The 26,683-nt window shown below is 40.0% G+C and overlaps 1 protein-coding gene across 3 annotated transcripts in view; it reads left to right on the top strand.

The window, feature by feature from the left end:
- SEL1L2 (SEL1L2 adaptor subunit of SYVN1 ubiquitin ligase) overlaps positions 1–26,683 on the top strand; it is a 165,800-nt gene that overhangs the window by 95,659 nt on the left and 43,458 nt on the right. For all 3 annotated transcript variants that reach the window (XM_063633983.1, XM_055266153.1, XM_055266154.1), the window contains exons 4-5: positions 633–735; positions 5,747–5,909. In XM_063633983.1, coding sequence (XP_063490053.1) covers positions 633–735; positions 5,747–5,909 — 266 coding nt within the window. The remainder of the gene's footprint in view (positions 1–632; positions 736–5,746; positions 5,910–26,683) is intronic.

The raw sequence follows: 26,683 nt of genomic DNA on the forward strand, positions 1-26,683 counted from the left end.
TCTTGAACTCCTGACTTCATGATCCACCCACCTCGGCCTCCCAAAGTGTTGGGATTACAGGTGTGAGTCACCGCACCCAGCCAACAAAATTTATAAAGCAATTCCCTCCTCCTCTCCTAGGTGCACACTGGTCATCTTGGAGCTGCCTGTTGCCCATGTCCTCATGTTTTTTTGGAATCCTGTGGCTCTGAGATTTACTGTGCTATGCTCAGACAAGAGAGTCTTTGCCAGCCAGGGCCAAGAGCCGGGAGTCTTTGCCAGCCAGGGCTAAGATCCTGCCCCTCTGATATACCAGGCATCTCCTGCCTTCTGCTTGGAGAACCTTGTATCCCTTCCCTAGACCGCAAGCATCCCTTCTCCCATCAGGAGCATCTCTCTTTCTACTTCACCTTCCAGATCCTTTCACAAAAACCAGCAGGGAACAAGTTTTTAGGCAGCTTCTGCCTTCTGACCTACCAATGCTCCTCAGCTAAGGAATAGTATTAACAGATCTTCTTGAATGCAGAGATTAAAAAAATAAGTAGAACAAAACTCTAACTAATATGCCAACAAATTATATTAGCACATTATTTTTAAAATATAGAATATAGAAGTAATATTGTTTTTATTTTCTCTTGTTTGTTCATGTATAGTACAAAAGCAAGCAGAGAAAAATTTTACAGATGAAGGAGACCAACTATTTAAGATGGGCATCAAGGTTCTCCAGCAGTCTAAAAGCCAAAAACAAAAAGAAGAGTAAGTCTTTATCCAGTGACCTTAGCCAAGTTGAATTTCCAGGTTAAGAAAAATCCCAAATGTAGTTTATCATTAAAAGCTCATTGGGATAATGAGTAAGCCTATTTGCCCATAAGCTATTGTTTGTAAAAGGATCAAATTGTATATAAAGAATCCCACAAATTATCACTCTAAACAAACAGGAGAACTGCATGTGAGATTGCAGTCCCCATATTAAGTGAAATTGATAATTAAGACACTGACCTGAGCATTCATGCAGAAATATTGTTTTGGCTTTAATTTATTAGATGATTCAAATGAAATAAAATGTGTTACTTGAATTAGATCAAGTTGTCGTATTAAAAGTGCTTTATTCTGCCTGGGTGTTTGTACAGTATCTTATGATTTTTAAAAGCACTTTCATGTATGTGACTCTATGTTATCCCCAGAACAATCTTATAAGGTAAGAAGAGCTTAATTTTTCCCGTTTAAAAAGTTGGAAACAGAGATTCAAAGATGTTAAAGTGAGGTGAGCACAAATAGCTGGGAGGTGACCAAGCTGTGGCCACATGGTCTTGTTCCATGTTCACTGTTTCTCTTATCACTTTTCTACTTTGTCTAAAGGGGAGGCAGAAATATCTTCTCCCTCCACGCCACACTTCCAGTGGAGGGGCACAACTTGTGGTCACCCCTCAAGGCTCTAGCTAAAGCCTTGGGATCAAATCCTAGCTCTCTCATTTACTGGCTGTGCGCACTTGGATAAGTTACTCAACCTCTCTGTGACCCGGATAATGCAATCGAGCTCTTACAATAGTGCCTGGCACTTAGTAACCAGGAAATACAGGTGTGTTAGTTTTATCTTGAGTCCCCTAAGTGGTAAGTTGAAGGTATGGAGGCAAAGAAAGCAAGGGTATTTTGAACCAAAAATAGAAAGTGTGGGCCCTAGCCAAGCGTGGTGGCTCACACCTGTAATCCCAGCTCTTTGGGAGGCCGAGGCTAGCAGATTGCTTGAGGTCAGGAGTTTGAGACCGGCCTGACCAATATGGTGAAACCCCATCTCTACAAAAATTAGTCAGACGTAGTGGCACGCAACTGTAATTCCAACTACTCGGGAGGTTGAAGGAGGAGAATTTCTTGAACCCAGGAAGCAGAGGTTGCAGTGAGCCAAGACCATGCCATAACACTCTAACCCCTGGGTGACAAAGCCAAAGCCAGACTCCATCTCAAAAAAAAAAAAAAAAGAAAGTATGCGCCCTGAACCCCCAACAAGGAGACATCTCTTGTTTTCACACAGAATAGGTACACCAGTCACAGGAAAGCATCCCAGAGCTATGGTAGCTAGCCCCAGACAGGGCAGCAACAAAGTCCATGAGTTCTTAAAACCCAAACCTTTGAGAAGTATAAAAATACAGAGGATAAAGAGCACTCAACTATGATTCTGGTTATGACAACATCAACAACTTTCATTTATCAAGCACCTGCTTTGTGCTAGTTACTGTTTTAGGTACTTTACATGTGTAAATTATTCATTGCTCACAGTGATACTGTGAGACATAGATAATTATCCCCAAATTACAGAGAAGGAAATGGAGAGTCAAAAAGATGATGTAATACTTCCTGAGAGACAAGAAAGAAGTGAGGGAGTGGTTCAACCAACCCCAGCAAAACCTGGGCCTCACACTGAATGTTCCTAGGGGCTATTATAATGAGGATGTGGTAAAATCAGATCCCAAAAATACAGTCCAGCCTAATAGGAGCTCATCTCACTAACACGCCCACTGGCTAAATAAGTAAGAACACAGAATTCTCCAGCCAGCCTAGCTAGAAGAAACAGACGTGGAGCGCCAGGCAGGGGCTGGTCCTTGAGATTTCAGATAACCCCAAACTATAGCATGGGAGCCCACACAAATAAGGGGCCCACCTAGGTGTGTTACATCAAGTCCAGGGAAACCCTGGATTTGGCCCAATGGGACCAAATCACTCTGAGAAGGTCTCAGGTAACCATCCACTTAACCTTGAAGGGGACCTTCCTCTTTGGCCTGAAGAACAGGGAGAAAGCCCAGTCCTAATAGCAGACCATCCATCAGTGTGGGAACCCTCATGCCTACCTGGGTGTCATTCAGTTTCACTCTATTCTTACCAAGACTGTCCTGCCCACATCCTTGCTCCAAAACTCAGTCTCCTCACCACCCTCGCCACCTTTTTTTGAGACAAAGTCTCAGTCTGTTGCCTAGGCTGGAGTGCAGTGGCACGATTTCAGCTCGCTGCAGCCTCCACCTCTCCAGTTCAAGCGATTCTCCTGCCTCAGCCTCCCAAGTAGCTGAGATTACAGGCACCCACCACCACGCCCAGCTAATTTTTGTATTTTTAGTAGAGACAGGGTTTCGCCACGTTGGTCAGGCTGGTCTCGAATTCCTGAGTTGAAGTGATCTGCCCTCCTCGGCCTCTCAAAGTGCTGGGATTACAGGCATGAGCCACCACGCCCAGCCTCCTGACCCTTTTGAGTTGGTAGCAATGGAGAACTGAAATCTAATGGGCTCATAGAAAGAGATCTCAGGAGTTTGTGGGCAAGCTGGGTGAAGTTCTTGTGTTATCAGGATGGCCTGCTGTCTCCTTAAGCAAGTTACATCTGTGCAGCCATGCCTAAGCGTAGGGCAGGTGGAGAGAAAAATGATTGCATGCCCTCCTGACCAAAGGAGAAGAATTTCATTCCTGCTCATTCCTCTATCCTACCCTCTTTGCTTTGCTACTTCCTGGGTTGGCAGGACAGATGTAAGACAGGTTAAAACTATCCTTTTGGCTCCTCCACACCCACATCCTGGACCAATTCATTCATTCATTCATTCACTCATTCAGCCTCTTCTTTTGTATGAGTAGGAAAAATCACTGAACAAGTCAGTGCTGTTTAAAGTACAGCTATTAAGCAAGCATGTCAGAGAGAACAAATCTGTCTGAGTGAGTCAGGAAGCCTCATTGACAGCTAGAGTGGTCCTTCATTAAGAATCACTCCCCATCAGCAAAGAAGTTTTGAAGATAAGCCATTGTTCTACACAAGTTTCTGATGTGCCCTGCAGAAGCATTGAGCCCTTCCTCCCCCATCACCCACCTAAGCATCCAATGCCAGACCCTGTAGAGATGATCCAGATACCTAATTAAATTGTCTTTTGGGATCTGCCCCTGCTGTCCAGTTTCTCCCACCTTTTTCCTCTTGGGGATTGCAGCCCACATCTTAATCTTACCTATCAGCAACTTTCTCCAGCCCTGGATCCTGCTTCTAGTATCCCTTATAGTACCTTGGGTTTTCTGCTATGGAACCCATATGCCCACACTGCCCTTGGAATGCAAGACACCTAGAAGGATTTGTTTTGCAGCCTGTTGCTGCCCTCTGGGTCCAGAGACTGAGTATAAAATGCTGGAGATACTAGGCGTACTATTAGAGGCCCCTGCAGCCTATCTCAGGTTTCTGTGCCCCAGTCCATGCTGATGCTCCTCCTGTCCCAGTAGGCTATAGAGTTGCAGCAGCAAGCCACGTGACAGAAAGGCTCAAGGGAGTCTGTATCCTGATGCCAGGCTTTCTTCCTGTTGCCTCTCCCTGGGTGCCAGACATTTGCCTTTAGTGACCTTGAGACCGTCTACCTTGTTTGCCTTCCTGCCTCCAGAATTTCAGCTTGCTTTGACCTGGGTTAATTTCTTTCTTGATCTCCTGAACTCCAGTTTTCTACCTCTTTTTGTTCCAATGGAGTACTCACCCTGTGTTTTGACATCCAGGACTCTAATGCCTACCTGGATGTTTCTCTGTCTGAGGTCCTTCTTGCCTGGACTACTGTGCTCCAGCTTCTGCCCAAGAGCAGCTTATTTTAGCCTCAGCATGGTTAAGCTGTACAGAAAGGTGAGTCTCCTGATCCTCCTAAATCAGAAACAATGGTAGATTTTTGTATGGTTTTTTCCCCTGTATTTGAGTCAAGGTCACAAGTAGAAGTTAATGCTTTCTGGTCTTTACCTTCAAAACGAAGTTATAAAAGTAAAAATAAATCCCTAAAATACTCCCTGTCTCTGACACATGTTTTGACCTTGCAAGACTCTCCATCACTTCTTATACCAACCAGGTCCAGGTGGCTTCTGACTGGCACTCAAAGAGTGCAGTGTAAGGTAATCCTGTGGCACATATCATTTTAATCACTAAATGTTCACACCACTTACCACCTAATTATAGGAGAACAATTACCATGCTATAAAACTTTAGAATCAATGCAACTGTCCCAATAATAGTAGCTAAATTTACTGAGTGCTTACTCTATACCACGCACAATGCCAAGCACTTCCCATGGATTATCTCATTCAATCTTCACAGCAACCCTATGAAGTGGGTGCTATAATGCTATCCCCATTTCATAGATTAGAGGGTCACAGAAAAGTTATATAACTTGGCTGAAGTTCTCCAACTAGTAAGTGGTGGGACCAGGATTTGAACCAGGCAGTCAGACTGTAGAGCCCTAGCCATTAAGGTTTTGTTTCATTATTGTTTTTCCAAAGAGTCTGACTTTGCTGTGTTGAAGAATATATTCTGTTTAGCAAATTATTTTAAGATATGAAGGGATCATCATTCTCCTGATAGTAACTTCCTAGAGGTTACATTCCAATTTTGATTATTCTTATATTTTTCAGAATTTATTTTATAAAACAAATATTCATACATAATGGTGGTGGCCATGGGAGAGTTCACTATTTTAGAATAAGTTCCTCAATTTTTCACTTTACTCAGTGTATAAGCTTACTCAGTGTATAAGATGGTGTATCTTATATATTTCTCCTTTTTAGTAGCATTATTATTTGTGAGATATATTTGAAATTATAGCCTTAGACCACTTTAGGAATGAAAAAAATCTACTGATCTAGAGATGTAATGAACTTCAGCTAAACTGTATGACAACTGGTTCCTGCTTGTTAGCGAGAAGTAGTATGAATAGTATTGAAGAAGGAGAAGAAAATTTCATTTTTGAAAATCAAATTTGACTTCATATTCTTGAAACAGAGCCTACCTACTTTTTGCCAAAGCAGCTGACATGGGAAACTTCAAAGCTATGGAGAAAATGGCTGACGCTTTGCTATTTGGAAATTTTGGCGTGCAAAATATAACAGCAGCTATCCAATTATATGAGTCCTTGGCTAAAGAAGGATCATGTAAAGCCCAAAACGTGAGTTTTGAAGGAAAATGAAGCCTTAAATAGCTCCATCCTGAAATAACTATAGACAGCATGTGAAAGGAGTTGAGCAATAGTATTCCAGCTCTGCTGCATGAACCCAGTCTAAGGAGGTTACCATAGTGCACTGAAACAGTGGTGTCAGGGCAGGAGTACAGCAGAAGCTTCCGAACCCCCAACAGCTAAATTTTATATAAAAAGTATTCACCTATATGAAGAAATATGAAACTATATCTATTATCTTAGGGTGACATGTTTGCATGATTTTTACATTTCAAATGTTTTATAAGCTAAATGTAATTCCTTTTCTATTTTAATAAATGCATTCCATTTTATTCCAAGAATAACATAGCCATTTTATAGAAAATCTGGAAAACAGGGGGAAAAAAGCTCTTTCCAAGCCAACCATCTTGATTCAACTACTGTTAGGACTGCTTTGTACTTTTGCTTGGCTTCTTTCTTTGTGCATTTCTCTTTTTACATCATCCTAATCACAATGCAATTGCATACATCATTTTGCTTCTGGCTACTCTCACTTCATGCTGTAGCAAAAGCATATTTTCATGTTGCTATAGTCTTTACTATGAAAACCGTTTTTTCTGATTATGAAAAAAGTCTGAGAATTCAGAAAGTATGAAAAAGAAAGTAAAGTTATCTAAAAGCTTTCCCCGCAGAGATCACATTTGTTACTATCCAGTGAAGTTCAGAAGCTAGACTTGGAGTCAGACAGACCTAAGTTTGAATCCACTCTTTCATTTGTTTTTTGAATAAGCTACTTAACAAAACCCTTTCACCTTCTTCCGCATGAAAAATTTGACCTTTGTTTCACTCTCTAGTTCTGTTTCCCTGGTGATCTGATAGGAATCAAATGCTAACTATATTTTTAGTTAACCTTGCTTCTGATAGAAATGACCTCTGACTGGCAAACTGCCTTTGAATTGGGAGAAAAGATCATGAACTATAAATTACCAGATGGGGGTAGTACTTCTTATGGGGACACTGGATACTGTGCCTATGGAGTTATTACATTGAGAGTGAGGCTTTTACGTCAGGGTGGCTCCTGCATCCACCCAATGTGGGTCTCGTCTCCTTGCATCTGAGCCATCTTCTGAAGGACCAAAGATGATGGTTCCTAGAAGAATGTATGAACTCTGCTGTAAGAACTCCCACAGAAAAAATTGGGCTGGGCGCAGTAGCTCATGCCTGTAATCCTAGCACTTTGGGAGGTCGAGGTGGGTGGATCACTTGAGGCCAGGAGTTCGAGACCAACTTGGGCAACATGGTGAAACCCCATCTCTACTAAAAATACAAAAATCCGCTGGGCGTCATGGCACATGCCTGTAATTCCAGCTGCTTGAGAGGCTGAGGAGGAGAATTGCTTGAACCTGGGAGGCGAAGGTTGCAGTGAGCCGAGACTGTGCCACTGAACTCCAGCCTGGGCAACAGAGCAAGACTCCATCTCAAAAAAAAAAAAAAATTCCCACAGAAAAAAGTCCAGATGCTATGCCGTACCTGTCTTCATACACTGGTGGCGACATAGCCCATGGGTGTCCTGTGAGTCTGTATGTTTAGTTGAACCAGAAGTTGGACTGGAAGACCCCTTGTGGATGGGGCAACTTTACTAATTTTCATCTGTAAAGTTAGGATAATGATGAAACATTGGGTACTGCATCCTTCTGGTTCACTGCTATATCTCTAACATTTAACACACTGCCTGGGACAAGAATTTTAAGTTGAATGAGGAATTAATTAATTAATTATGAATGAATATATGGAGTTATTGTGAGGATTAAAATAATGTGGGAAGACAGTTTCATACCTGGAACACTGTAATCTTTCATTATTAAAGAAAAGATATGTGGGAGGAGTGGGGATTAGGGAGATACTGGTCAAAGGATACAAAATTTAAGCAAGGAGGAGGATATAAATAATATTATTACTCCAATATTATTATTCTGGAATATTTTCTAAGACTCCATAGAACTTTTTTTTACAAAAACGAACTAATACTTTAGTTGCTGCTTCCTAACTTGCTCTTTATTCACTTAACAATGTATCATCGATGTCTTTCCATATTAATATATACAGACCAACATCATCCTTTTAAAAATCCATATAATTTTAATTAAATTAAGTTGCTGAATACTGCTTTTACATCAGGAACTCTTCCTTGAAATTACATGTGAAATAATGCAATAAACAGATTTGTAAATGTTATAATAAAATGAGAGCTGTTAAAACTTCATTCCCCGTATTTGCTTAATCAAAAATATAAAGTTCCAAGACAGACCAAATGTTACCACAGATAACAGTTTCCTCCACTGAAAATGGTATCACTAAAGACCAAATGTTACCCTCACTCCCACCACTAAAAATGGCAACACCTAATTTCTTTCCAAACTATGTGAACATGAATTTTATTTTCTTAGTGTGTGTATACATTTGTTAATAAGTCAACAATTGTTTCTTGGATAGCTACTATGTGTTAGACATATTAATGTAGTAATGGGGAGAAAAAGATTACTAGGACAGAGTCCTCCTAGGTCAACCTGAAATGCAAATAATTGCAGCACAATTTAGGTGGACCACAGTTAAGGTGTGTATAAAGTGCTTTCATCACAGAAGAGGGTCTGGCTAGTTCTGCCTAGGGCAGGTAAAGGATGTTTCAAGGAAGAAGTGACATTTACACTCAGTCTAGAATATTGGGTAAAGGAAATAACAAAGATTTCACTTGTTTGTATATAAATAAAGCATTTGATACAAGGTCGAAATCTGACTCCCAGAAAAGAAGTTCCAAACTTACATGAATGGTTCCTAAAACATGGATTTTAGAGCTGAAGTTGGAGTTTCACTCTAGTTAACTTGATTATTGCATCTAGTTTGTGTTACTTTAGCTAATGTAGTTAACATCTAGCCAGTTACTTCTAGCTAGTGTTACTCTAAGTAGTGTGGTTATCACATGGCCACAAATATCCTCGAATCCCAGTTAAGTGACCATCAGTTGCTTGCCATTTTTTGTTTCTTTTTTTTGCCATTGGTTTTAAGGAGAATCATGTGGAAGAATGTAATTGGCTAAGTGCCAACCCAGTGCCAGGAGGAACAACTCTAAATGTCTAACCACTGGCCACAAATTATTACAGCCATCTTTGTAGAGAAAAGCAGGCATTGTTGAGACGGTACTCTAAGAAATGTAGTTACAGACTTCAGGGTGGCATGGTGTGGTGGCAGAGAAGAGGTTCCCAAATCAGAAATTTTGACCATATGTGAGTCCATATATTCTATCACATAATAGCTCTTCCATCTTTTGTTCATTCTTTTAGTATCTCTTAAGAAGTTACTTCTCTAAACCTTGCGTTTCCCAAACCTATATCTATTATCTTAGGGTAAAAAGAGATTGATAATAATACCCACATTACTTCACAAGGTTGCCATAAGAACTAAAAAATATCTACAAGAGTCCTTAGCAAATGTTAAAGAACATTAATGAATACTGTTGTGTAACAATTTTAGTCCCAACAGCATTGTCTTTGGGATCAGTCAGTTCTGGCTTTACATCTGAGCTCCAACTGGCCCCAGTGACTTGTCCTCTCTGGGTCTCAATTTCCTCTTCTGTAAAATGGGGATATTTACTTGGATATGTGTGTTTTGGTCTCAAGGAGAACCAGAAGACAGAACATGAGTGAGGACAAACTTATGGCCCAAAAGGCTGACATTGACCTGGTATGCAAAATTCAGCTGAACCAGTTTGTTGTTGTTGTTTGTTTTGGTTTGGTTTGGTTTGATTTTTTGAGACGGAGTCTCACTCTGTTGCCCAGGCTGGAGTGCAGTGCAGTGATCTTGGCTCACTGCAACCTCCACCTCCCAAGTTCAAGAGATTCACCTGCTTTCAGCCTCCAGAGTAACTGGAACAGAACTACGGGCTGTGCCACCACACTTGGCTAATTTTTGTATTTTTAGTAGAGAAGGGATTTCACCATGTTGGCCAGGCTGGTCTCAAGCTCCTGACCTCAGGTGATCCGCCCTCCTTGGCCTCCCAAAGTGCTGAGCCACCACACCCAGCCTCTGTTTATTAAAATACTAAAATACTATGATATTTATTGATTTAAAAGTCTCTGCCCAACCCTCTCTTATGCCCTCCCTGACATCAACCCTTATTCCTCACTCGAATTCCCCTGCCGCAAAACTTCCCATGATCTAGCAAGCATAGTGTTAACATCTGGATAAGCAGGGAGCCTCCAGGATACTGCTCCCAGCACTATAGCTGGATTAAATTCCAGTGCTTTGATGGATTCAGTTCTATATTTTGACTATCATCCCTGTCACCACTATAGGAAAATCTGTTTCCAATAGCAAGTCCCCTTGCAGTTGGTGTATTTCCTTGTGCAAAGAACAACTCATTAAAGAGATTCTGTGCTACAAACAATAGTTTGATGGCTGGTTGCTAGGACCAGACTGGCCACAGGCCATTCTGACCACAGTTCTCTAATGAGGCTGGCCCAGTGAGACCGCCTTTCTTCTTGGGCTGTTTGTGCCAGCTTGATACAGAAATCCTGCCCACGCTGCTGGAAGTATTGGGAACTGTGAGGACAACATAGCAACAGAAATGTGGATAAAGAAGCTGGAGAAAGAGAGAGAAAGAGAGAGAGAGCGAGACTGAGAGAAGAGAGAATGAAGACATCTACTATCTCTGAGGGGAAAGGGAAGAACAATAAGAAATACGGAAATATAATAGGTGAGAGGAGCCTGGAGTGCCAGAGGTCTGGTAGGGACCCTATTTAACAGTAATAAGAACAAAAAGATAGGAATTCCTATTAAAGTGGCATTGAGGAGATAGAAGGGAAGAAATGCAATTTCTGGGTATGTACAAAGGGAAGCTGGATGGAGGAAAGGAGGCATCATTACTTCTTTTCGTGCACCTTGAGTGGTTTACCTTGCAAAAATTCAAATAAACTGAAGGAAATCCTGATAAGAGCAACAAAAGCAATTAAGGTTATAAACAGAGTCCGTTAAATTGATTTTCAGAGATTCTGTACCTTTCAAATAATGAGAACTATTAATTAACGGAATAGTCTTCATGAAAATGGTGGAAATTGAGGAAATTTCAAACAATCATACCCTAGAAGATGTCCTATAAAATATGGTACTTTACCAGGCTAGAGGTAGATAAGTTATATATTTTTCTATTTCTCATTTCTCATCCAGGAAGCAGAAATTAGAATTATAAAGACTCACTCTTTCCTTAATATTGATGAACTGTCCTCAATAGGAAATTTGTTAATTTGCCAAACAAGAAGGTCGGATGAAATCTCATTTGCTTTAAGAGTCGAAAATGGCCAGACATGGTGGCTCACGCCTGTAATCCCAACATTTTGGGAGGCTGAAGCAGGAGGATTGCTTGAGCCCAGGATTTTAAGACCAGCCTTGGCAACATGGTGAGAACCCTGTCTCTACAAAATTAAAAAAATAGAAATTAGCCGAGCATGATGGTGCATGCCTGTGGTCCCAGCTACTCGGGAGGCTAAGGCAGAAGGATCACTTGAGCCCAGGAGATCAAGGCTGCAGTGAGCTGTGTTTGCACCACCACACTCCAGCCTGGGCAACAGAGCAAAACCCTATCTCAAAAAAAAAAAAAAAAAAAAAAAAAAGAACCAAGAAATTGATCAGCCAGGCATGGTGGCTCATGCCTGTAATCCTAACACTTTGGGAGGCTGAGGCGGGAGATCACTTGAGCCCAGGAGTTCAAGACTACCCTGGGCAACATAGTAAGACCCTATCTCTACAAAAAAATATAAATAAGTAAGTATTAGCCAAGAGTGCTGGCACGTGCCAGGATGTGCCTGTAGTCCCAGCTACTTGGGAGGCTGAGGTGGGAGGATCACTTGAGCCCAGGAGGTCGAGGCTGCAGTGAACCGTGATCATGTCACTACACTCCAGCCTGGGCAACAGAACCAGACCCTGTCCCTCAAATAAAGAAAAAGAAAGAAAGAGAGAAAGAGAGAGAGAGAGAAAGAGAGCGAGAGAGAAAGAAAGAAAAGAAAGAAAGAAAAAAGAAAAAAAGAAAAAGAAGAAAGAAAGAAAGAAAGAAAGAAAGAAAGAAAGAAAAGAAAAGAAAAGAAAGAAAGAAATTACTCCTTTGCATTTTATTGCCCTTAAAACTTAATTTAATGGTGGTGATCTCTAAGTGTGGTACTATTTGTGGCAATTATTTTCTGGGTTTATTTATTTCTGAGATAGGATCTTGCTCCATTGCCTAGGCTAGAGTGCAGGGGCACAATCATGGCTCACTGTACCCTCAACCTCCTGGGCTTAAACAATCCTCCCACCTCAGCCTCCCAAGTAGCTAGGACTGCAAGCATAGGCCACCACATCAGGCTAATATTGTTTTAATTTTTTTTTAAGACAGGATCTCACTATGTTGCCCTGGCTGGTCTCAAACTCCTGGCCTCAGTGATCCTCCATACTCAGCTTTCCAAAGCACCAGGATCACAGGCATGAGCCACCTATTTTCTTTCTAAAAATACTTTTCTGGTTTTTTTCCCTCTAAATATTTTATTCATGGGTATGTATTACCTTTGATATCAGAAAAAATATTTAACTTAGATGTATACACTTCCTTGGTTACATAGTTTAAAATAGTTTTGCTGTGGATTATAAGAAAATTCATTCTATCATGTAAAAATAAACATCATTGACATATAAAAGAAAAAGATATGAGCGTTTGCCTATTTTATCATCCTTTATGATTCTATAATAATTCTATTTTAATGGCAAAGATTCCACATTTTCTTTATTTATTTCAAATTTAAATTATAGGGCCGGGTGTGGTGGCTCATGCCTGTAATCCCAGCATTTCAGGAGGCTGAGGCGGGTGGATCACTTGACATCAGGAGTTTGAGATCAGCCTGGCCAACATGGTGAACCTCTGTCTCTACTAAAAATACAAAAATTAGCTGGATATGGTGGCACACGCCTGTAATCCCAGCTACTTGGGAGGCTGAGGCAGAAGAATCGCTTGAACCTGAGAGGCAGAGGTTGCAGCGAGCCTAGATGGGGCCACTGCACTCCAGCCTGGGCGACAGAGTGAGACGCTGTCTCAAAAAAATTTAAAAAATTAAAATACAGAAGCATTTCACAGAGAAACTATAGGTTATTAGAACTGTGCTAATACAGAAAAAAATTATTTTTAGTATCCACCTAATGATAATTTTGATCATTCTAGAATTACCTGCATTGAGCATTTCTTCTTGATGTTAATGCTCTTTTTGTATTAAGAGTACAGACAGTACCTGAGTTGTTCCTTAGGGTTGATTCACACTTTTGTTTGGTATGCAATTTGAGCTAAAAGTAATGATCACAGGTGCTTTCGAGCTTCATGCAATAATTAAAGGAAAATTGCTTAATCTTTTTTCTCCTTTAATAATAATTTCTTATATAAAAAGTAGAGGGAGGAATATTTAATGTTTAAATTGTTATTATGGAACTTGAGTAATTTACTTTGGAGTACAGTAAAATATTTGAACTTAACTCTGAACTCTATTAATTTAAATCCCAGCTACTGTAACCGTTCCTTAAAAACACAGCATAATGGTTAAGTTCAGAAATATGTCTTACAGGGGCTGGGAGCCCTGGCTCATACCTGTAATACCAGCACTTTGGGAGGCTGAGGCGGGCAGATCATTTTAGGTCAGGAGTTTGAGACCAGCCTGGCCAACATAGTGAAACCCCGTCTCAACTAAAAATACAAAAAATTAGCTGGGTATGGTGGTGCATGCTTGCAATCCCAGCCACTCGGAAGGCCGAGGCAGGAGAATCGCTTGAACCCGGGAGTTGGAGGTTGCAGTGAGCCGAGATTGCACCATTGCATTCCAGCCTGGTGGACAAGAGTGAAACTCTGTCTCAAAAAAAAAAAAAAAAAAAAGGAAAAGAAAAAGAAATAAGTCTTACAAACAATTTGCAGAGCTTGACCTTTACAAACCACTGAAAGTGTCATTGGTATCATCACTATTAGGTAGCTTCTCTTTCAATTCACAACATTTTTCTTTCCTGGATTAAGATTTAATCATTCTGTAATCCATCTCATTTTATCTCACCTTTATCTCAGAAAAGGACCAAATACTAAAAATGGACTATTGTAAAGTTGGTAAGTGACAATGCTCAAGTATTAAGGTATAGGACAGGCCGGGCGTGGTGGTTCACGCCTGTAATCCCAGCACTTTGAGAGGCCAAGGCCGGCAGATCACAAGGTCAGGAGATCGAGACCATTCTGGCTAATACGATGAAACCCTGTCTCTACTAAAAAATACAAAAAAAAAAAAAAAAAAATTAGCCGGGCATGGTGGTGGGCACCTGTACTCCCAGCTACTCGGGAGGTTGAGGCAGAATGGCATGAACCTGGGAGGTGGAGCTTGCAGTGGGCTGAGATCACGCCACTGCACTCCAGCCTGGGTGACAGAGTGAGACTCCATTTAAAAAAAAAAAAAGGTGTAGGACAGTGCTTACTATAATCAACATATTTACTACACGATAGCCCGTAAGATCTTATGACTTCCTCTAGTATCCTGGCATACTTCAAGTAGTATTTTCAAAATTAAATTAAAGCTGAGCCCTCCAGAGAATTAATTCAAAATCACCCATTGTTAGTTTTCTGCTAAAGAGAGTGGAAGTGTAACCCTGGGTTGATTATTTGAGGCTGGTAAAAGCATGGTTTTACTCTTTACTTTTAAGAGTGAGCTCTATACTGAGGAATACGCCCCTCCCCAGTCACAGAATGGAAATACAACTCTCACACAACCCACTTCACAACTTCCTGAGCTCACAGATTTCTCCAGGAGGATCAGGCCAAATAGTTTGCCAGGCACCGCACAAAAGGATCCACTGTTGGTGAAAGTTTCTTAAAATACAAGCCCAACTCAATAGAACAGTATCTTTATTTTCTTATTTTAAAAAGGTCAGTATATTTGTTTACGTCAATGTTTCTGCATAACTAAATTAGATTCTAAATTGAGCAGAATCAAGAATTGCCAAGAGTTGCAAGAAAAATAAAAATCTAATATTGGCAGAAGATATCCTTAAAAAGAGCCATTTTAGCCATTTATATATACATTACAAGGGTTAGAGGAGTACCAGGATCCCAGACGCCTTCCATTGGCAGTAACAGCCTTTATGGTCCACTTTCCTAAAAGAAGAATGTTTGAGATTAGAGGAATTGGCAGAATCAGAGAGTATTTATTTATATATTTATTTATTTGTTTGTTTATTTTGAGATGGAGTCTTGCTCTGTCACCCAGGTCGGAGTAGAGTGGCGCCATCTCCTCTCAGTACAACCTCCGCCTCCCAGGTTCAAACGATTCTCCTGCCTCAGCCTCCCAAGTAACTGGGATTACAGGCTCACATCACCACACTCAGCTAATTTTTGTCTTTTAGTAGAGACAAGGTTTCACCATGTTGGCCAGGCTGGTCTCAAACTCCTGACCTCAAGTGATGTGCTCACCTCGGCTTCCCAAAGTGCTGGGATCACAGGCATGAGCCACTGTGCCCGGCCAAATACATATATATTTTTTATTTTTGGTGTATGTATTAAGTAAATGACACAAACTGTGCTTATAAACTGCATGTTAGAGCTATAATGTATTTAGGAAATGAACTCGATAGTCAATTTCCAAGTTTAAGGAGTTCTTTGTACTTGAAATTATAATAAATGTAATTGAAATTATAACAAAAAGCTTAAAAAGTTATGTACTTTTGTTTTAATTGAATTTTAAGACCTTGATGTATTTTGATTTTAGGAAGACATTTTACAGAGTCTCACATGATGTTCTCATGAACTAGATGAAAAAATAAAAATGTGGGCTTGATAATGGCAGTTGGAGAGTGGTAACAGTAATGAATTAATGTCAAGGTGAAAGCAGGTCTCTGAAGTACTCAACGGGATTCTGCTCGTGACCCTATGGGCTTCAAATACTTTTTTTTTTTTTAAGATGGAGTCTTGCTTTGTTGCCCAGGCTGAAATGCAGTGGCACGATCTCGGCTCACTGCAACCTCCATCTCCCCACGGGTTCAAGTGATTCTCCTGCCTCAGCCTTAGCCTCACTAGTAGCTGGGATTACAGGCTCACCACCATGCCTGCCTAATTTTTGTATTTTTAGTAGAGACGGGGTTTCACCATGTTGGTCAGGCTGGTCTCAAACTCCTGACCTCCAGTGATCCACCTGCCTTGGCCCCCTAAATACTTCTTCGACTAGTAAGTTGAATAGCAAAGACTAGAGTGTTGCTAATAAGAGGGATAGAAAGAAAGGCATATTACCAATGGCACACATAAGTGTGTGGAATCAACTTCTAAGAATGGTGACAGAAATCATAAGCTCCAAATAAGTAGAACCTTGCAAATACTAGAAACACCCAAACAGACTTTTACAATTCTGCTCTGACAAAAAATGACTCTACTGAGAGAAGGAGTGAGGAGGAACCGTGAGAAAGTGACATTGATGATCTAAATCATCATCTACCATAGCACATCCGTAGATAATGTGTGAAATATCTAAATTAAGCAACAGCAAATAGTAGCAATTTATCTAGAGTCATAACAATGGTAATTATCAGAACTGTTGAAATCATTAAAAGTGGTTGATCAGCTCTTCAGAACCATTTGAATTTTTGAGAAAAAGCCTCCTCACTCTGTTGCCCAAGCTGGAGTGCAGTGGCGCGATCTCACCTCACTGCAATCTTCGCCTCCCAGGTTCAAGCAATTCTCCTGTCTCAGCCTCCCGAGTAGCTGGGACTACAGCCCCTGCTACCATGTCCAGCTAATTTTTGTATTTTTAGTAGAGATGGGGTTTCACCATTTTGGACAGGATGGTCTCGATCTCTTGACCTCATGATCCGCCCGCCTTGGCTTCCCAAAGTACTGGGATTACAGGCATGAGCCACCACGCCTGGCCGGAATTTTACTTTTCATACACGTGCATTGATTAATTTGACAAAAATATTTTAAAAGTTAAATTTAGATATTAACTCTCTCCTCTCAAAATAATTATTTTTAAAGCAAAAATCAGAAGTCTTCTTCTACTAAAAAGGGACCAGCAATTTGGAAAATGTCAAATTCCAGGTGTGGGGAAGAAATGTACAAGATGATCTTAAAATATCTTTTACCTGATAGGAAGGATGGTGTCAGGAAATTAGAGTCATGACCCAGGGATGGAGGATGCAACTCAAATAGGCTCCCACCGGCTAAAGCTGGAATGATCAAGCACCAAAAAGAATAATGATCGCAATGGACTGAAACATCTAAAATCATTTAAATCCATTTGTTCATAATGATACCTAGAAACAACACTTATTCATCACTTCAGGGGACATTAAAGAACCAACTCACATTATTTTGAAAACTGATCAAGGGAGTCAAGTGTTTATCTTGCCTATTCTGCACAATAGAGTATGGGTGACATTTTTCTTTAGAGAATTATTTCAGCCAATAAATGAAGAAGGAATGATAGAATTATGTCTTCATTGCCACCCCTAATGAATCGGTGGATCTGAAATAGGAGGTGGGACTCGATTCCAGAGGTAGAGCTTGGACACTGGACCAAATTGAGTACTAGCTAAAACAGGGATGAAGTGGAAGCAGCTTTCCATAAGACACACCCACCAGTGTGCCATGTCAGTTTACCATTGCCATGGCAACACCCTGGAGTTACTGCCCTTTTCCGTGGCAATGAGCTGACAACCCAGAAATTACTACCCTTTTCCTGGAAATTTCTTCATAAACCACCCCTTAATCTGTATGTAATTAAAAGTAGGTATGAAGGCCAGGTGCAGTGGCTCATGGCTGTAATTCCAGCACTTTGGAAGGCTGAGGCGGGTGGATTGCTTGAGGTCAGGAGTTTGAGACCAGCCTGGCCAACATGGTGAAACCCCGTCTCTACTAAAAATACAAAAAATTAGCCGGGCGTGGCGGCGGGCGCCTATAGTCTCAGCTACTCGGGAGGCTGAGGCAGGAGAATGGCATGAACCCGGGAGGCGGAGCTTGCAGTGAGCCGAGATCGCGCCACTGCACTTCAGCCTGGGCGACAGAGCAAGACTCCGTCTCAAAAAAAAAAAAAAAAACAAAAAGGAAAGGAAAAAAATTAACTCTAGCAAAATAAAGGTAGGACAAAAGGATTAGTAAACATAAAAACTGAAATCAATATAATGAATTAGAGAACAGTCATTTATTTCATAAGTAAAAACGAGATGATTCTTTAATTCCTTAAAATGCTCCCAATAATGGGGACAAAACTCTAGCTGCTACTCACACAATAGGTGCATCTGGTTGTTGCCAGGTGAGCCTGCATTGACCATAACCAAAGAGGATTTAACAAGGGGATTTTATTACTTGCAACAAGTAAGGAGGACACCGGAGGTAGTGCCCCAAAGCAGTGCCCCCACAAACAGGCATGAAAACCGAGCATGTCTTGGGCTGGTCAGCTGAATCATTGAATGTAGAGAGGGAGTCCTGGCCGCACAGGTGCAGTGGCAGATAATGTTTCTACATATGTCGCCTGTATAGAAAATGGAGAATAAGCTCCTCTCTGGGCCGGGTTTTTAAGATTATAGCAATGAGAGCTCACCAAAGTTCATCTCCTACTCAGCCATCTCTGGATCCAACTGCTTTTTGTTTTTCTGGGGCCGAGCTTCTCCAGGAAATTTTTGAAACAACAAGAACTCAAGGTGCAACAGTTACAAGTGGGCACTTTTTCAGTGTGTACCAGAAAACCCAGGGCCCCTGAGTTACATGACCAGTCTATCATAATTTTTTAAAAATAACAAATGGATAACATTGCGAATTTAAAAATAAAACCACAGATTGAAAGAAATGTAAGCAATTATGAGACAGTGCTATATTCAACTTTATGTGAATACATTAAAATCTAGATAAAATAAAGACATTTTCCAGAAAATATAAATCAGTTCCTCCTGTAGGGTATTATAGGTCACTCTCATATCAGTGTGGTAGGAGCCTTGACTAGACCTAAAACTATGGAACAAATTGAAAATGTCAAAGATAAGCCTCTCCAAAGACACTACACTCAGATGGTTTTACTGGGAAATTCTATAAAATAAAATCATCAGAAATTTTTTTCTATTATGTAAATCATTTTTAAAAAAGAAAATCTTTAAATATCATTCTAAAATGCCTTAATAAGGATACAGAAGAATAAAACAGGCAGATTTCATTTATGAACACCAATATAAGGTTTCTAAATAAAATTTTAGTGAATTGAAAAGCATGAAATTTAATCAAGTAGGATTTTTAACCAGAAATATTAAGATAATTCAACATTAAGAATACATTTTTGTAGCTTAATCTCAATAAAATAGTACCCTATCATTTTCTACCTACTTATCCTGCTTCAGTTTTCTTCATGGTACTTGCTGTGGCTTGAGTGTTTGTGTCCTCTCCAAAATCCGTGTTGAAACTTAATGCCCAATTTAACAGTATTAATAGGTGAGGCCTTCAGGAGGTGATTAAGCCATGTGGGTGGCGCCCCCTGTATAGGACTAGGTGCCCTTATAAAAGGGCTTGAGGGAGGAAGTTTGTTCCTTCTGCCCTTCCACCCTCTGCCAGGGAAGGACACAGGCTTTGACTTTCTTGTTGATTTCTGTTACCTCCGGGGCAGAGGACAGTGCCTGGCACCATCTGCTTAGTAAATGCTGGTTAAGTGAATTTGATTAATATGCTAAGAAGAAAAAATATAAATAATTATAATACATGCTGAAAATAGAGTGATAAAATTCAACATTTGTTTCTTATTCTAAAAGTAAACTGAGAGCATTTAATTGAAATTATTAGCTAAATGTATATATAACAGCAAACCACAACAGACATCCATATTAAAATCAGAAACAAAAAAAAGAATACATGCCATGACCACAATTCATTACATTGTTCTGGAAGTTTTACCCAATAAAGTAAAAGGAAATAAGAGTTACATGAAGGAACTTACAAAATTATTATTTACAGATGATATGTGTCAATTTAGTATACTCAAGAGAATATTTAAGAAACAATGGGTTAGTGTCACATGGCATCTTTTTAAAAATAAATAAATAAATAAATTTTAAAAATAAAAAACAGTCTAGGCACAGTGGCTCACGCCTGTAATCCCAGCACTTTGGGAAGCCAAGGTGGGCTGATCACCTGAGCTCAGGAGTTTAAGACCAGCTGGCCAACATGGTGAAACCCCATCTCTACTAAAAATACAAAAATTATCTGGGCATGGTGGCAGGTGTCTGTAATCCCGGATACTCGGGAGGGTGAGGCAGGAGAATCACTTGAACCCGGGAGGCAGAGGTTGCAGTGAGCCAAGATCGGGCCATTGCACTCCAGCCTGGGTGACAAGAGCAAGACTCTGTCTCAAAATAAATAAATAAAAATAAAAATAAAAAACAATGGGAAGCTATTAAAAGGTGCTACAGGGCCCAGGTGACATAAGCAGATTTGGCACTACCCATAAATGACGAATGGACAGGAGGAGAACAAGCCTGGATACTACTACAATTGTCCTGATGAGAATTGAGACTAGCTCACAATAGCAAGTGCTGGAAGAAATGAATTAGATATTGTAGAGGTGAAATTCACTGGACGTTGATGGTAAATTGGTTACTTGGGTTAAGAGAGTAGGAGGTATCTCAGATACCTCCTGCGTGGGTTATAAATATGAGAGTTCTGGGAAAGAGAGCCAGAGACTCATTATACAGAATGTGGACTTTTCTAATACTCCTGTTTTCAGCCTTGTTCTTCACCCATATTCTTTAATGTGTCTCTGTCTCAAAGTCTGAAGTTTCCTTGGTTTAATTTCTCCAGGGAATAAGCCTCCCATCTCCAGTGGGATCAGGGGATGGGCTATCTGCCTGGCTGCACAGGACAGGGGTTAGGACTGCTCTTTTTATAGACTTCTAATCAATACCCATGTGTCAGCTCCACCTACTGGGTGGAAACTAGACTCTTTGAGAATCTGCTTTATGTTCTTTTGGTTATATACCCAGAAGTAGAATTGCTGGATCATATGATAATTGTATTTTTAATTTTTTAAGGAAACTCCATACTGTTTTCCATAGCAGCTGCACCATTTCACGTTCCCACTAACAGTGCACAGGTTCCTATTTCTCCCCATCCTCACCAGCGCTTTTTATTTTCTGGGTTTTTTTGGGGTGTGTGTGTGTGTATAGTGGCCATTTTAACAGGTATGAGGTAATATCTTATTTTGTGTGTGTGTGTGTGTGTGTGTGTGTGTTTATAGTGGCCATCTTAACAGGTATGAAGTAATATCTTATTGTGGGTTTTTTTTTTTGCTTTTTTTTTTTTTTTTTTTTTGAGAGGGAGTTTTCGCTCTTGTTGCCCAGGCTGGAGTGCAGTGGCATGATCTTGGCTCACTTCAACCTCCACCTTTTGGGTTCAAGCGATTCTCCTGCCTCAGTCTCCCTAGTAGCTGGGATTACAGGCATGCGCCACAACGCCCAGCCTCTTATTGTGGTTTTGATCTGCATTCCTTAATGATTAGTGATGTTGAGCACCTTGATGTTGAGCACCTTTTCATATACCTGTTGGCCATTTGTATATCTTCTTTGGAGAAATATGTATTCAAGTTCTTTACCCATTTTAAAAATTGGGGTATTTGGGGGGTTTTTTGTTATTTGTTACTTGTTATTATACTTGTTTTGTTATTTGTTACAAAAACAATATTTGTTATTGAGTTGTAAGAATTTTTATACATTCTGGATATTAATCCCTTATCAGATATATGGTTTGCAAATATTTCCTCCAGTTCCATAGATTGCTTTTTTACTGTATCAATTGTTTCCTTTCCTACTTTTTAAAGTTTGGTGTAGTCCCACTTGACCATTTTTGCTTTGGTTGTCTGCACATTTGTTGTCATATCCAAGAAATCACTGCCAAATCCAATGTCATGAAGCTTTTCCTCTACAGTTTCTTTGAGGAGTTTTATAGTTTCAGGACTTACTTTTGGTCTATTCCATTTTTAGCTAACTTTTGTATATGATCTAGGCTAAAGGTCCGACTACATTCTTTTACATGTGGATATCCAGTTTTCCCAACCCCATTTGTCGAAGAGACTATCCTTTCCCCATTGTGCAGCCTTGTCATCCTTGTCAAAGATCATTTGACCATGTATGTGAGGTTTTGTTTCTGTTTTATGCATTCTGTTCCATTGGTCTAAATGTCTGTCTTTATACCAGTACTACACGGTTTTGACTACTGTAGGTTTGTAGAATCTTTTGAGATCAGGAAGTATGAGGCCTCCCATTTTGTTTTTCTTTCTCAATATTGTTTTGGCTATGCAGGGTTTTTTTGCAATTCCATATACATTTTAGGATGAGTTTTTCTATTTCAGCAAAAAACAACATTGGTATTTTAATAGGGATTGCATTAAATTTGTAATTGTTTTGAGTAGTATGAGGATTTTAACAATATAAAGTCTCACAATCCATCAACACAGCTGTCTTCTTATTGATTTGTATCTTTAATTTATTTCAGCAATGTTTTGCAGTGATTTATGTAAAAGTCTTTTACCTTTTTAGCTTATTCCTAAGTATTTTATCTTTTTAATGCTATTGTAAGTGGAAGTGTTTTCTTTTCTTCCTTATTTTTTTCTTAATTATTTGTTGCTAGTATATAGGTACACAACTGATTTTTGCATGTTGTTTTTGTGTCCTGCAGCTTTGCTGAATTCATTTATTAGTTTTGTGTGTGTGGGGGGGGTTGTTTGTTTATGTTACTGGTTTTTTTTTTTTTTTTTGAGATGGCATCTCGCTCTGTTGCCCAGGCTGGAGTGCAATGGCGTGATCTCAGCTCACTGCAAGCTCCGCCTTCCGGGTTCACGCCATTCTCCTGCCTCAGCCTCCCGGAGTAGCTGGGACTACAGGCGCCCGCCACAGCGCCCGGCTAATTTTTTGTATTTTTAGTAGAGACAGGGTTTCACCGTGTTAGCCAGGATGGTCTCGATCTCCTCACCTTGTGATCTGCCCACCTTGGCCTCACAAAGTGCTGAGATTACAAGCGTGAGTCACTGCGCTCGGCCTGTTTGTTTGTTTTTGAGATGGGGCCTCACTCTGTTGCCCAGGCTGGAGTGCCGTGGCACGATCTCAGCTTGCTGCAAACTCTGCCTCCCAGGTTCAAATGATTCTCATGCCTCAGCCTCCTGCGTAACTGGAATTACAGGCACCTGCCACCACGCCTGCCTAATTGTTTTGTATTTTTAGTAGAGATGGAGTTTCTCTGTGTTGGCCAGGCTGGTCTCAAAGCCCTGACCTCAAGCAACCCACCCGCCTCAGCCTCCCAAAATGCTGGGATTACAGGCGTGAGCCACTGTGCCTGGTCCATTTATTAGTTTTAACAGTTTGTGTGTGTGTGTCTAATCTTTAGGAATTCTACGTGTAAGATCATGTCATCTGGGAATAGAGATAATTTTACTTCTTCCTTTCCAATTTGGATAACTTTTATTTCTTTTTATTGCCTAATTGCTCTGGCTAGGACTTCCATGACTATGCTGAATGGAAGTAGCAAAAGTGGGCATCTTTGCCTTGATCCTGATCTTAGAAAGCAGTTTTTTACCATTGGGTATGATGTAAGCTGTAAGCTTTTATATACGGCCTTTTATTATGTTGAGGCAATTTCCTTCTAGTCCTTGTTTGTTGAGTGTTTTTCTCACAAAAGCATGCTGAATTTTTCAAATATTTTTTATCCATCAATGGCTTTTGTCCTCCATTCAGTTAATGTGTTGTATTATGGTAATTGGCTTTTTTTTTTTTTTTTTTCCAAGACAAGATCTGGCTCTATTCCCCAGGCTGGAGTGCAGTGCAGTGGCGTGATCTTGGCTCATTGCAACCTCCACCTCCTGGGCTCAAGTCATCCTCCCACCACAGCCTCCCAAGTAGTAGCTGGGAATACAGGCATGCACCATCATGCCCAGCTAATTTTCGTATTTTTTATAGAGACAAGGTTTTGCCATGTTGGCCAGGCTGGTCTCAAACTCGTGAGCTCAAGCAATCTTCCCACTTAGGCCTCCTAAAATGCTGGGATTACAAGCATGAGCCACCGCTCCAGCCTGATTGACTTTTATATGTTGAAACATTCTTGTATTTTAGGAGTAAGTTCCTCTTGGTTATGGTGTATAATCCTTTTAATGTGCCATGAATTCAGTTTGCTAGCATTTTGTTGAGGATTTTGGCATCAATATTCAGGTATATTGGTCTATGGTTTTCTTGTAGTGTCCTTGTCTAGTTTTGGTATCAGAGTAATGCTGGCCTCATAGAAAGTTTGGAAAATGTGAAGGATTTCTGTTAATTCTTCTTAGATTTTTGGTAGAATTCTCTAGTGAAGCCATTTTGTCCTGGGCTTTTCTTTATTGGGAGGTTTCTGATTACTGATTCAATCTACTAACTAGTTACAAATCATTCAGATCTGCTATTTCTTCAAAACTCAATATTGGTAGGTTGTATTTTTCTAGCAATTCATCCATTTATTTTAAGTTATCCATTTTGTTGGTGCATAATTGTTCATAACAGTATGATCCCTTTTATTACTGTGGCATCATTTGTAATGTCTCCTCTTTCACTTCTGAATTTTGTTGAGTCTTCGCTATTGTCTTGTTGATCTAGCTAAGGTTTGCAAATTTTGTTGATTTTTTGTTTGTTTGTTTTGATTTGTGAGCCAAAGTCTTGCTCTGTTGCCCAGGCTGGAGTGAAGTGGTGTGACCTCTGCTTACTGCAACCTCCACCTCCTGGGTTCAAATGATTCTCCTGCCTCAGCCTCCCCAATAGCTGGGATTACAGGTGCCTGCCACCATGCTTGGCTAATTTTTGTATTTTTATTAGAGAAGGGATTTTGCCATTTTGGCCAGCTTGGTCTTAAACTCCTGACCTCAGGTGATCCACCCACCTTGGCCTCCCAAAGTGCTGAGATTACAGGCATGAGCCACTGCACCTGGCCAGACTTTTGTTGATATTTTTTAAAAACCTAACTTTTAGTTTTGTTGACTTCTTGGTATTGGCTTTCTGGTCTCTTTTATTTCTATTCTAATCTTTAGTATTTCCTTTCTTCTTCTAACTTTGGGTTTGGTTTGTTCTTTTTTTAGTTCTTTGAGGTATAAAGTTAGGTTGTTTATTTGACATTTTCTTTAGTAATGCATTTTATATTATATACTGCTCTAAACTTCCCTCTTAGCATCTTATGGGATGCTTTACTGCATCCCCATAAGTTTTGGTGTGTTTTGTTGTTTGTTTTCATTTTTCTCAAGATATTTTCTAATTTCCCTTGTGATTTCTTCTTTGACTCATTGGTTGCTCAAGAATATGTCATTTTGTTTCCACGTATTTGTGAAGTTTTTGTTTTCCTTTTGCTGTTGATTTCTAGTTTCATTCCATCGGGTTTGGAAAAGATATTTGGTATGATTTAAATATCCTTAAATTTGTTGAGACGTTTTCTGTCCCAAAATGTGATCTATTTTGGAGACTGTTTTTGTGCGCCCTTGAGAAGAATGTATACTTTTGCTCCTGTAAAGTAGAATGTTCCGCATATGTCTGTTTGGTCCAACTGGTCTGTAATGGATCGTATTGTGTAAATACAATAAGGTCTTTTGTTATTGATCTTCTATCTGATTGTTCTATTTAATATTGAATGTGAGATATTGAAATCTCCTACTATTGCGTTACTTTCTATTTCTTCCTTCAGTTCTGTCAATATTTTCTTCATATGGTTGGATGCTTTGCTCTTAGATGCATACGTATTTATAATTGTTACATCTTTCTAATGAAGTGAACCTTTTATCATTATATAATGTTCTTCTTTGTCTCTTAGGACAATTTTTGGCTTAAAGTCAGTTTTCTCTGATATAAGTAGGGCTGCTCTGGCTCTTTTTTGGTTACCATTTGCCTGTGTTAACAAAAGATCAATGAGTTCTGTGGAGGAAAAGGGGGAACTTTATTTTCTAAAAGCAATCTGCAGATTGGAGAGATGCAGCCTTCAGTGAAAATCAAAGTGTGACCTGAGGTGGGAGGTGGAAAGTTAGAGATTATAAAGGCCAAAAACACAGGGCAGGGGGAGGGGAATCAGGGGAGTGGAGAACAGAGTCTTGATTAAATGACCATTTCACCAGTCTGTCTTTATTAGCTGGTTCCAGGTGGTCAGTTGGGAGGCACCAGGTGGTCTGTTGGGGTCAGTTGAGGAATTTCTAGCTGCAGTTATTTTCGGGAATTGTTCTTTGACTTGGTTGTGGAAAAACAGGTTTTATAATGCTTTCCAAGGACACAGAAAGTGTGACCATTTCTTCACCCTGCCGTATAACTCTTGGTTCTGCTTTCAGCTTTTCAGCCACAGGGAGTCCATCTTGTCTGTTAAGTGGGGGCATAATTTGACACATGGAATATCTTTTTCTGTCCTTTAATGTTCAGCCTATGTGTGTCCTTATACTAATGTGAATCTCCTATAGACAGTGTATAGCTGAAACTTGTTTTCTTATTCATTCAGTCACTCTATATCTTCTTATTGGGAAGTTTAATCCATTTACATCTAAAGCAATCACTGATAGGGAAGGAATCACTATTGCTGTTTTGTTATTTTTTTCTCTATGTCTTGTAGTTATTTTGTCCTTCTTTTCCGCTCTTCCTGCATTCCTTTATTCCTTTGTTTTTAGTTGTGTGTGTTTGTTTTTGTTTTGGTGGTGTGCTTTGATTCCTTTTTCATTTTCCTTGTGCATCTTCAATGCACATTTTCT

This window comes from Symphalangus syndactylus, chromosome 24 (assembly GCF_028878055.3).
Source record: "Symphalangus syndactylus isolate Jambi chromosome 24, NHGRI_mSymSyn1-v2.1_pri, whole genome shotgun sequence".
Taxonomy (NCBI): Eukaryota; Metazoa; Chordata; class Mammalia; order Primates; family Hylobatidae; genus Symphalangus; species Symphalangus syndactylus.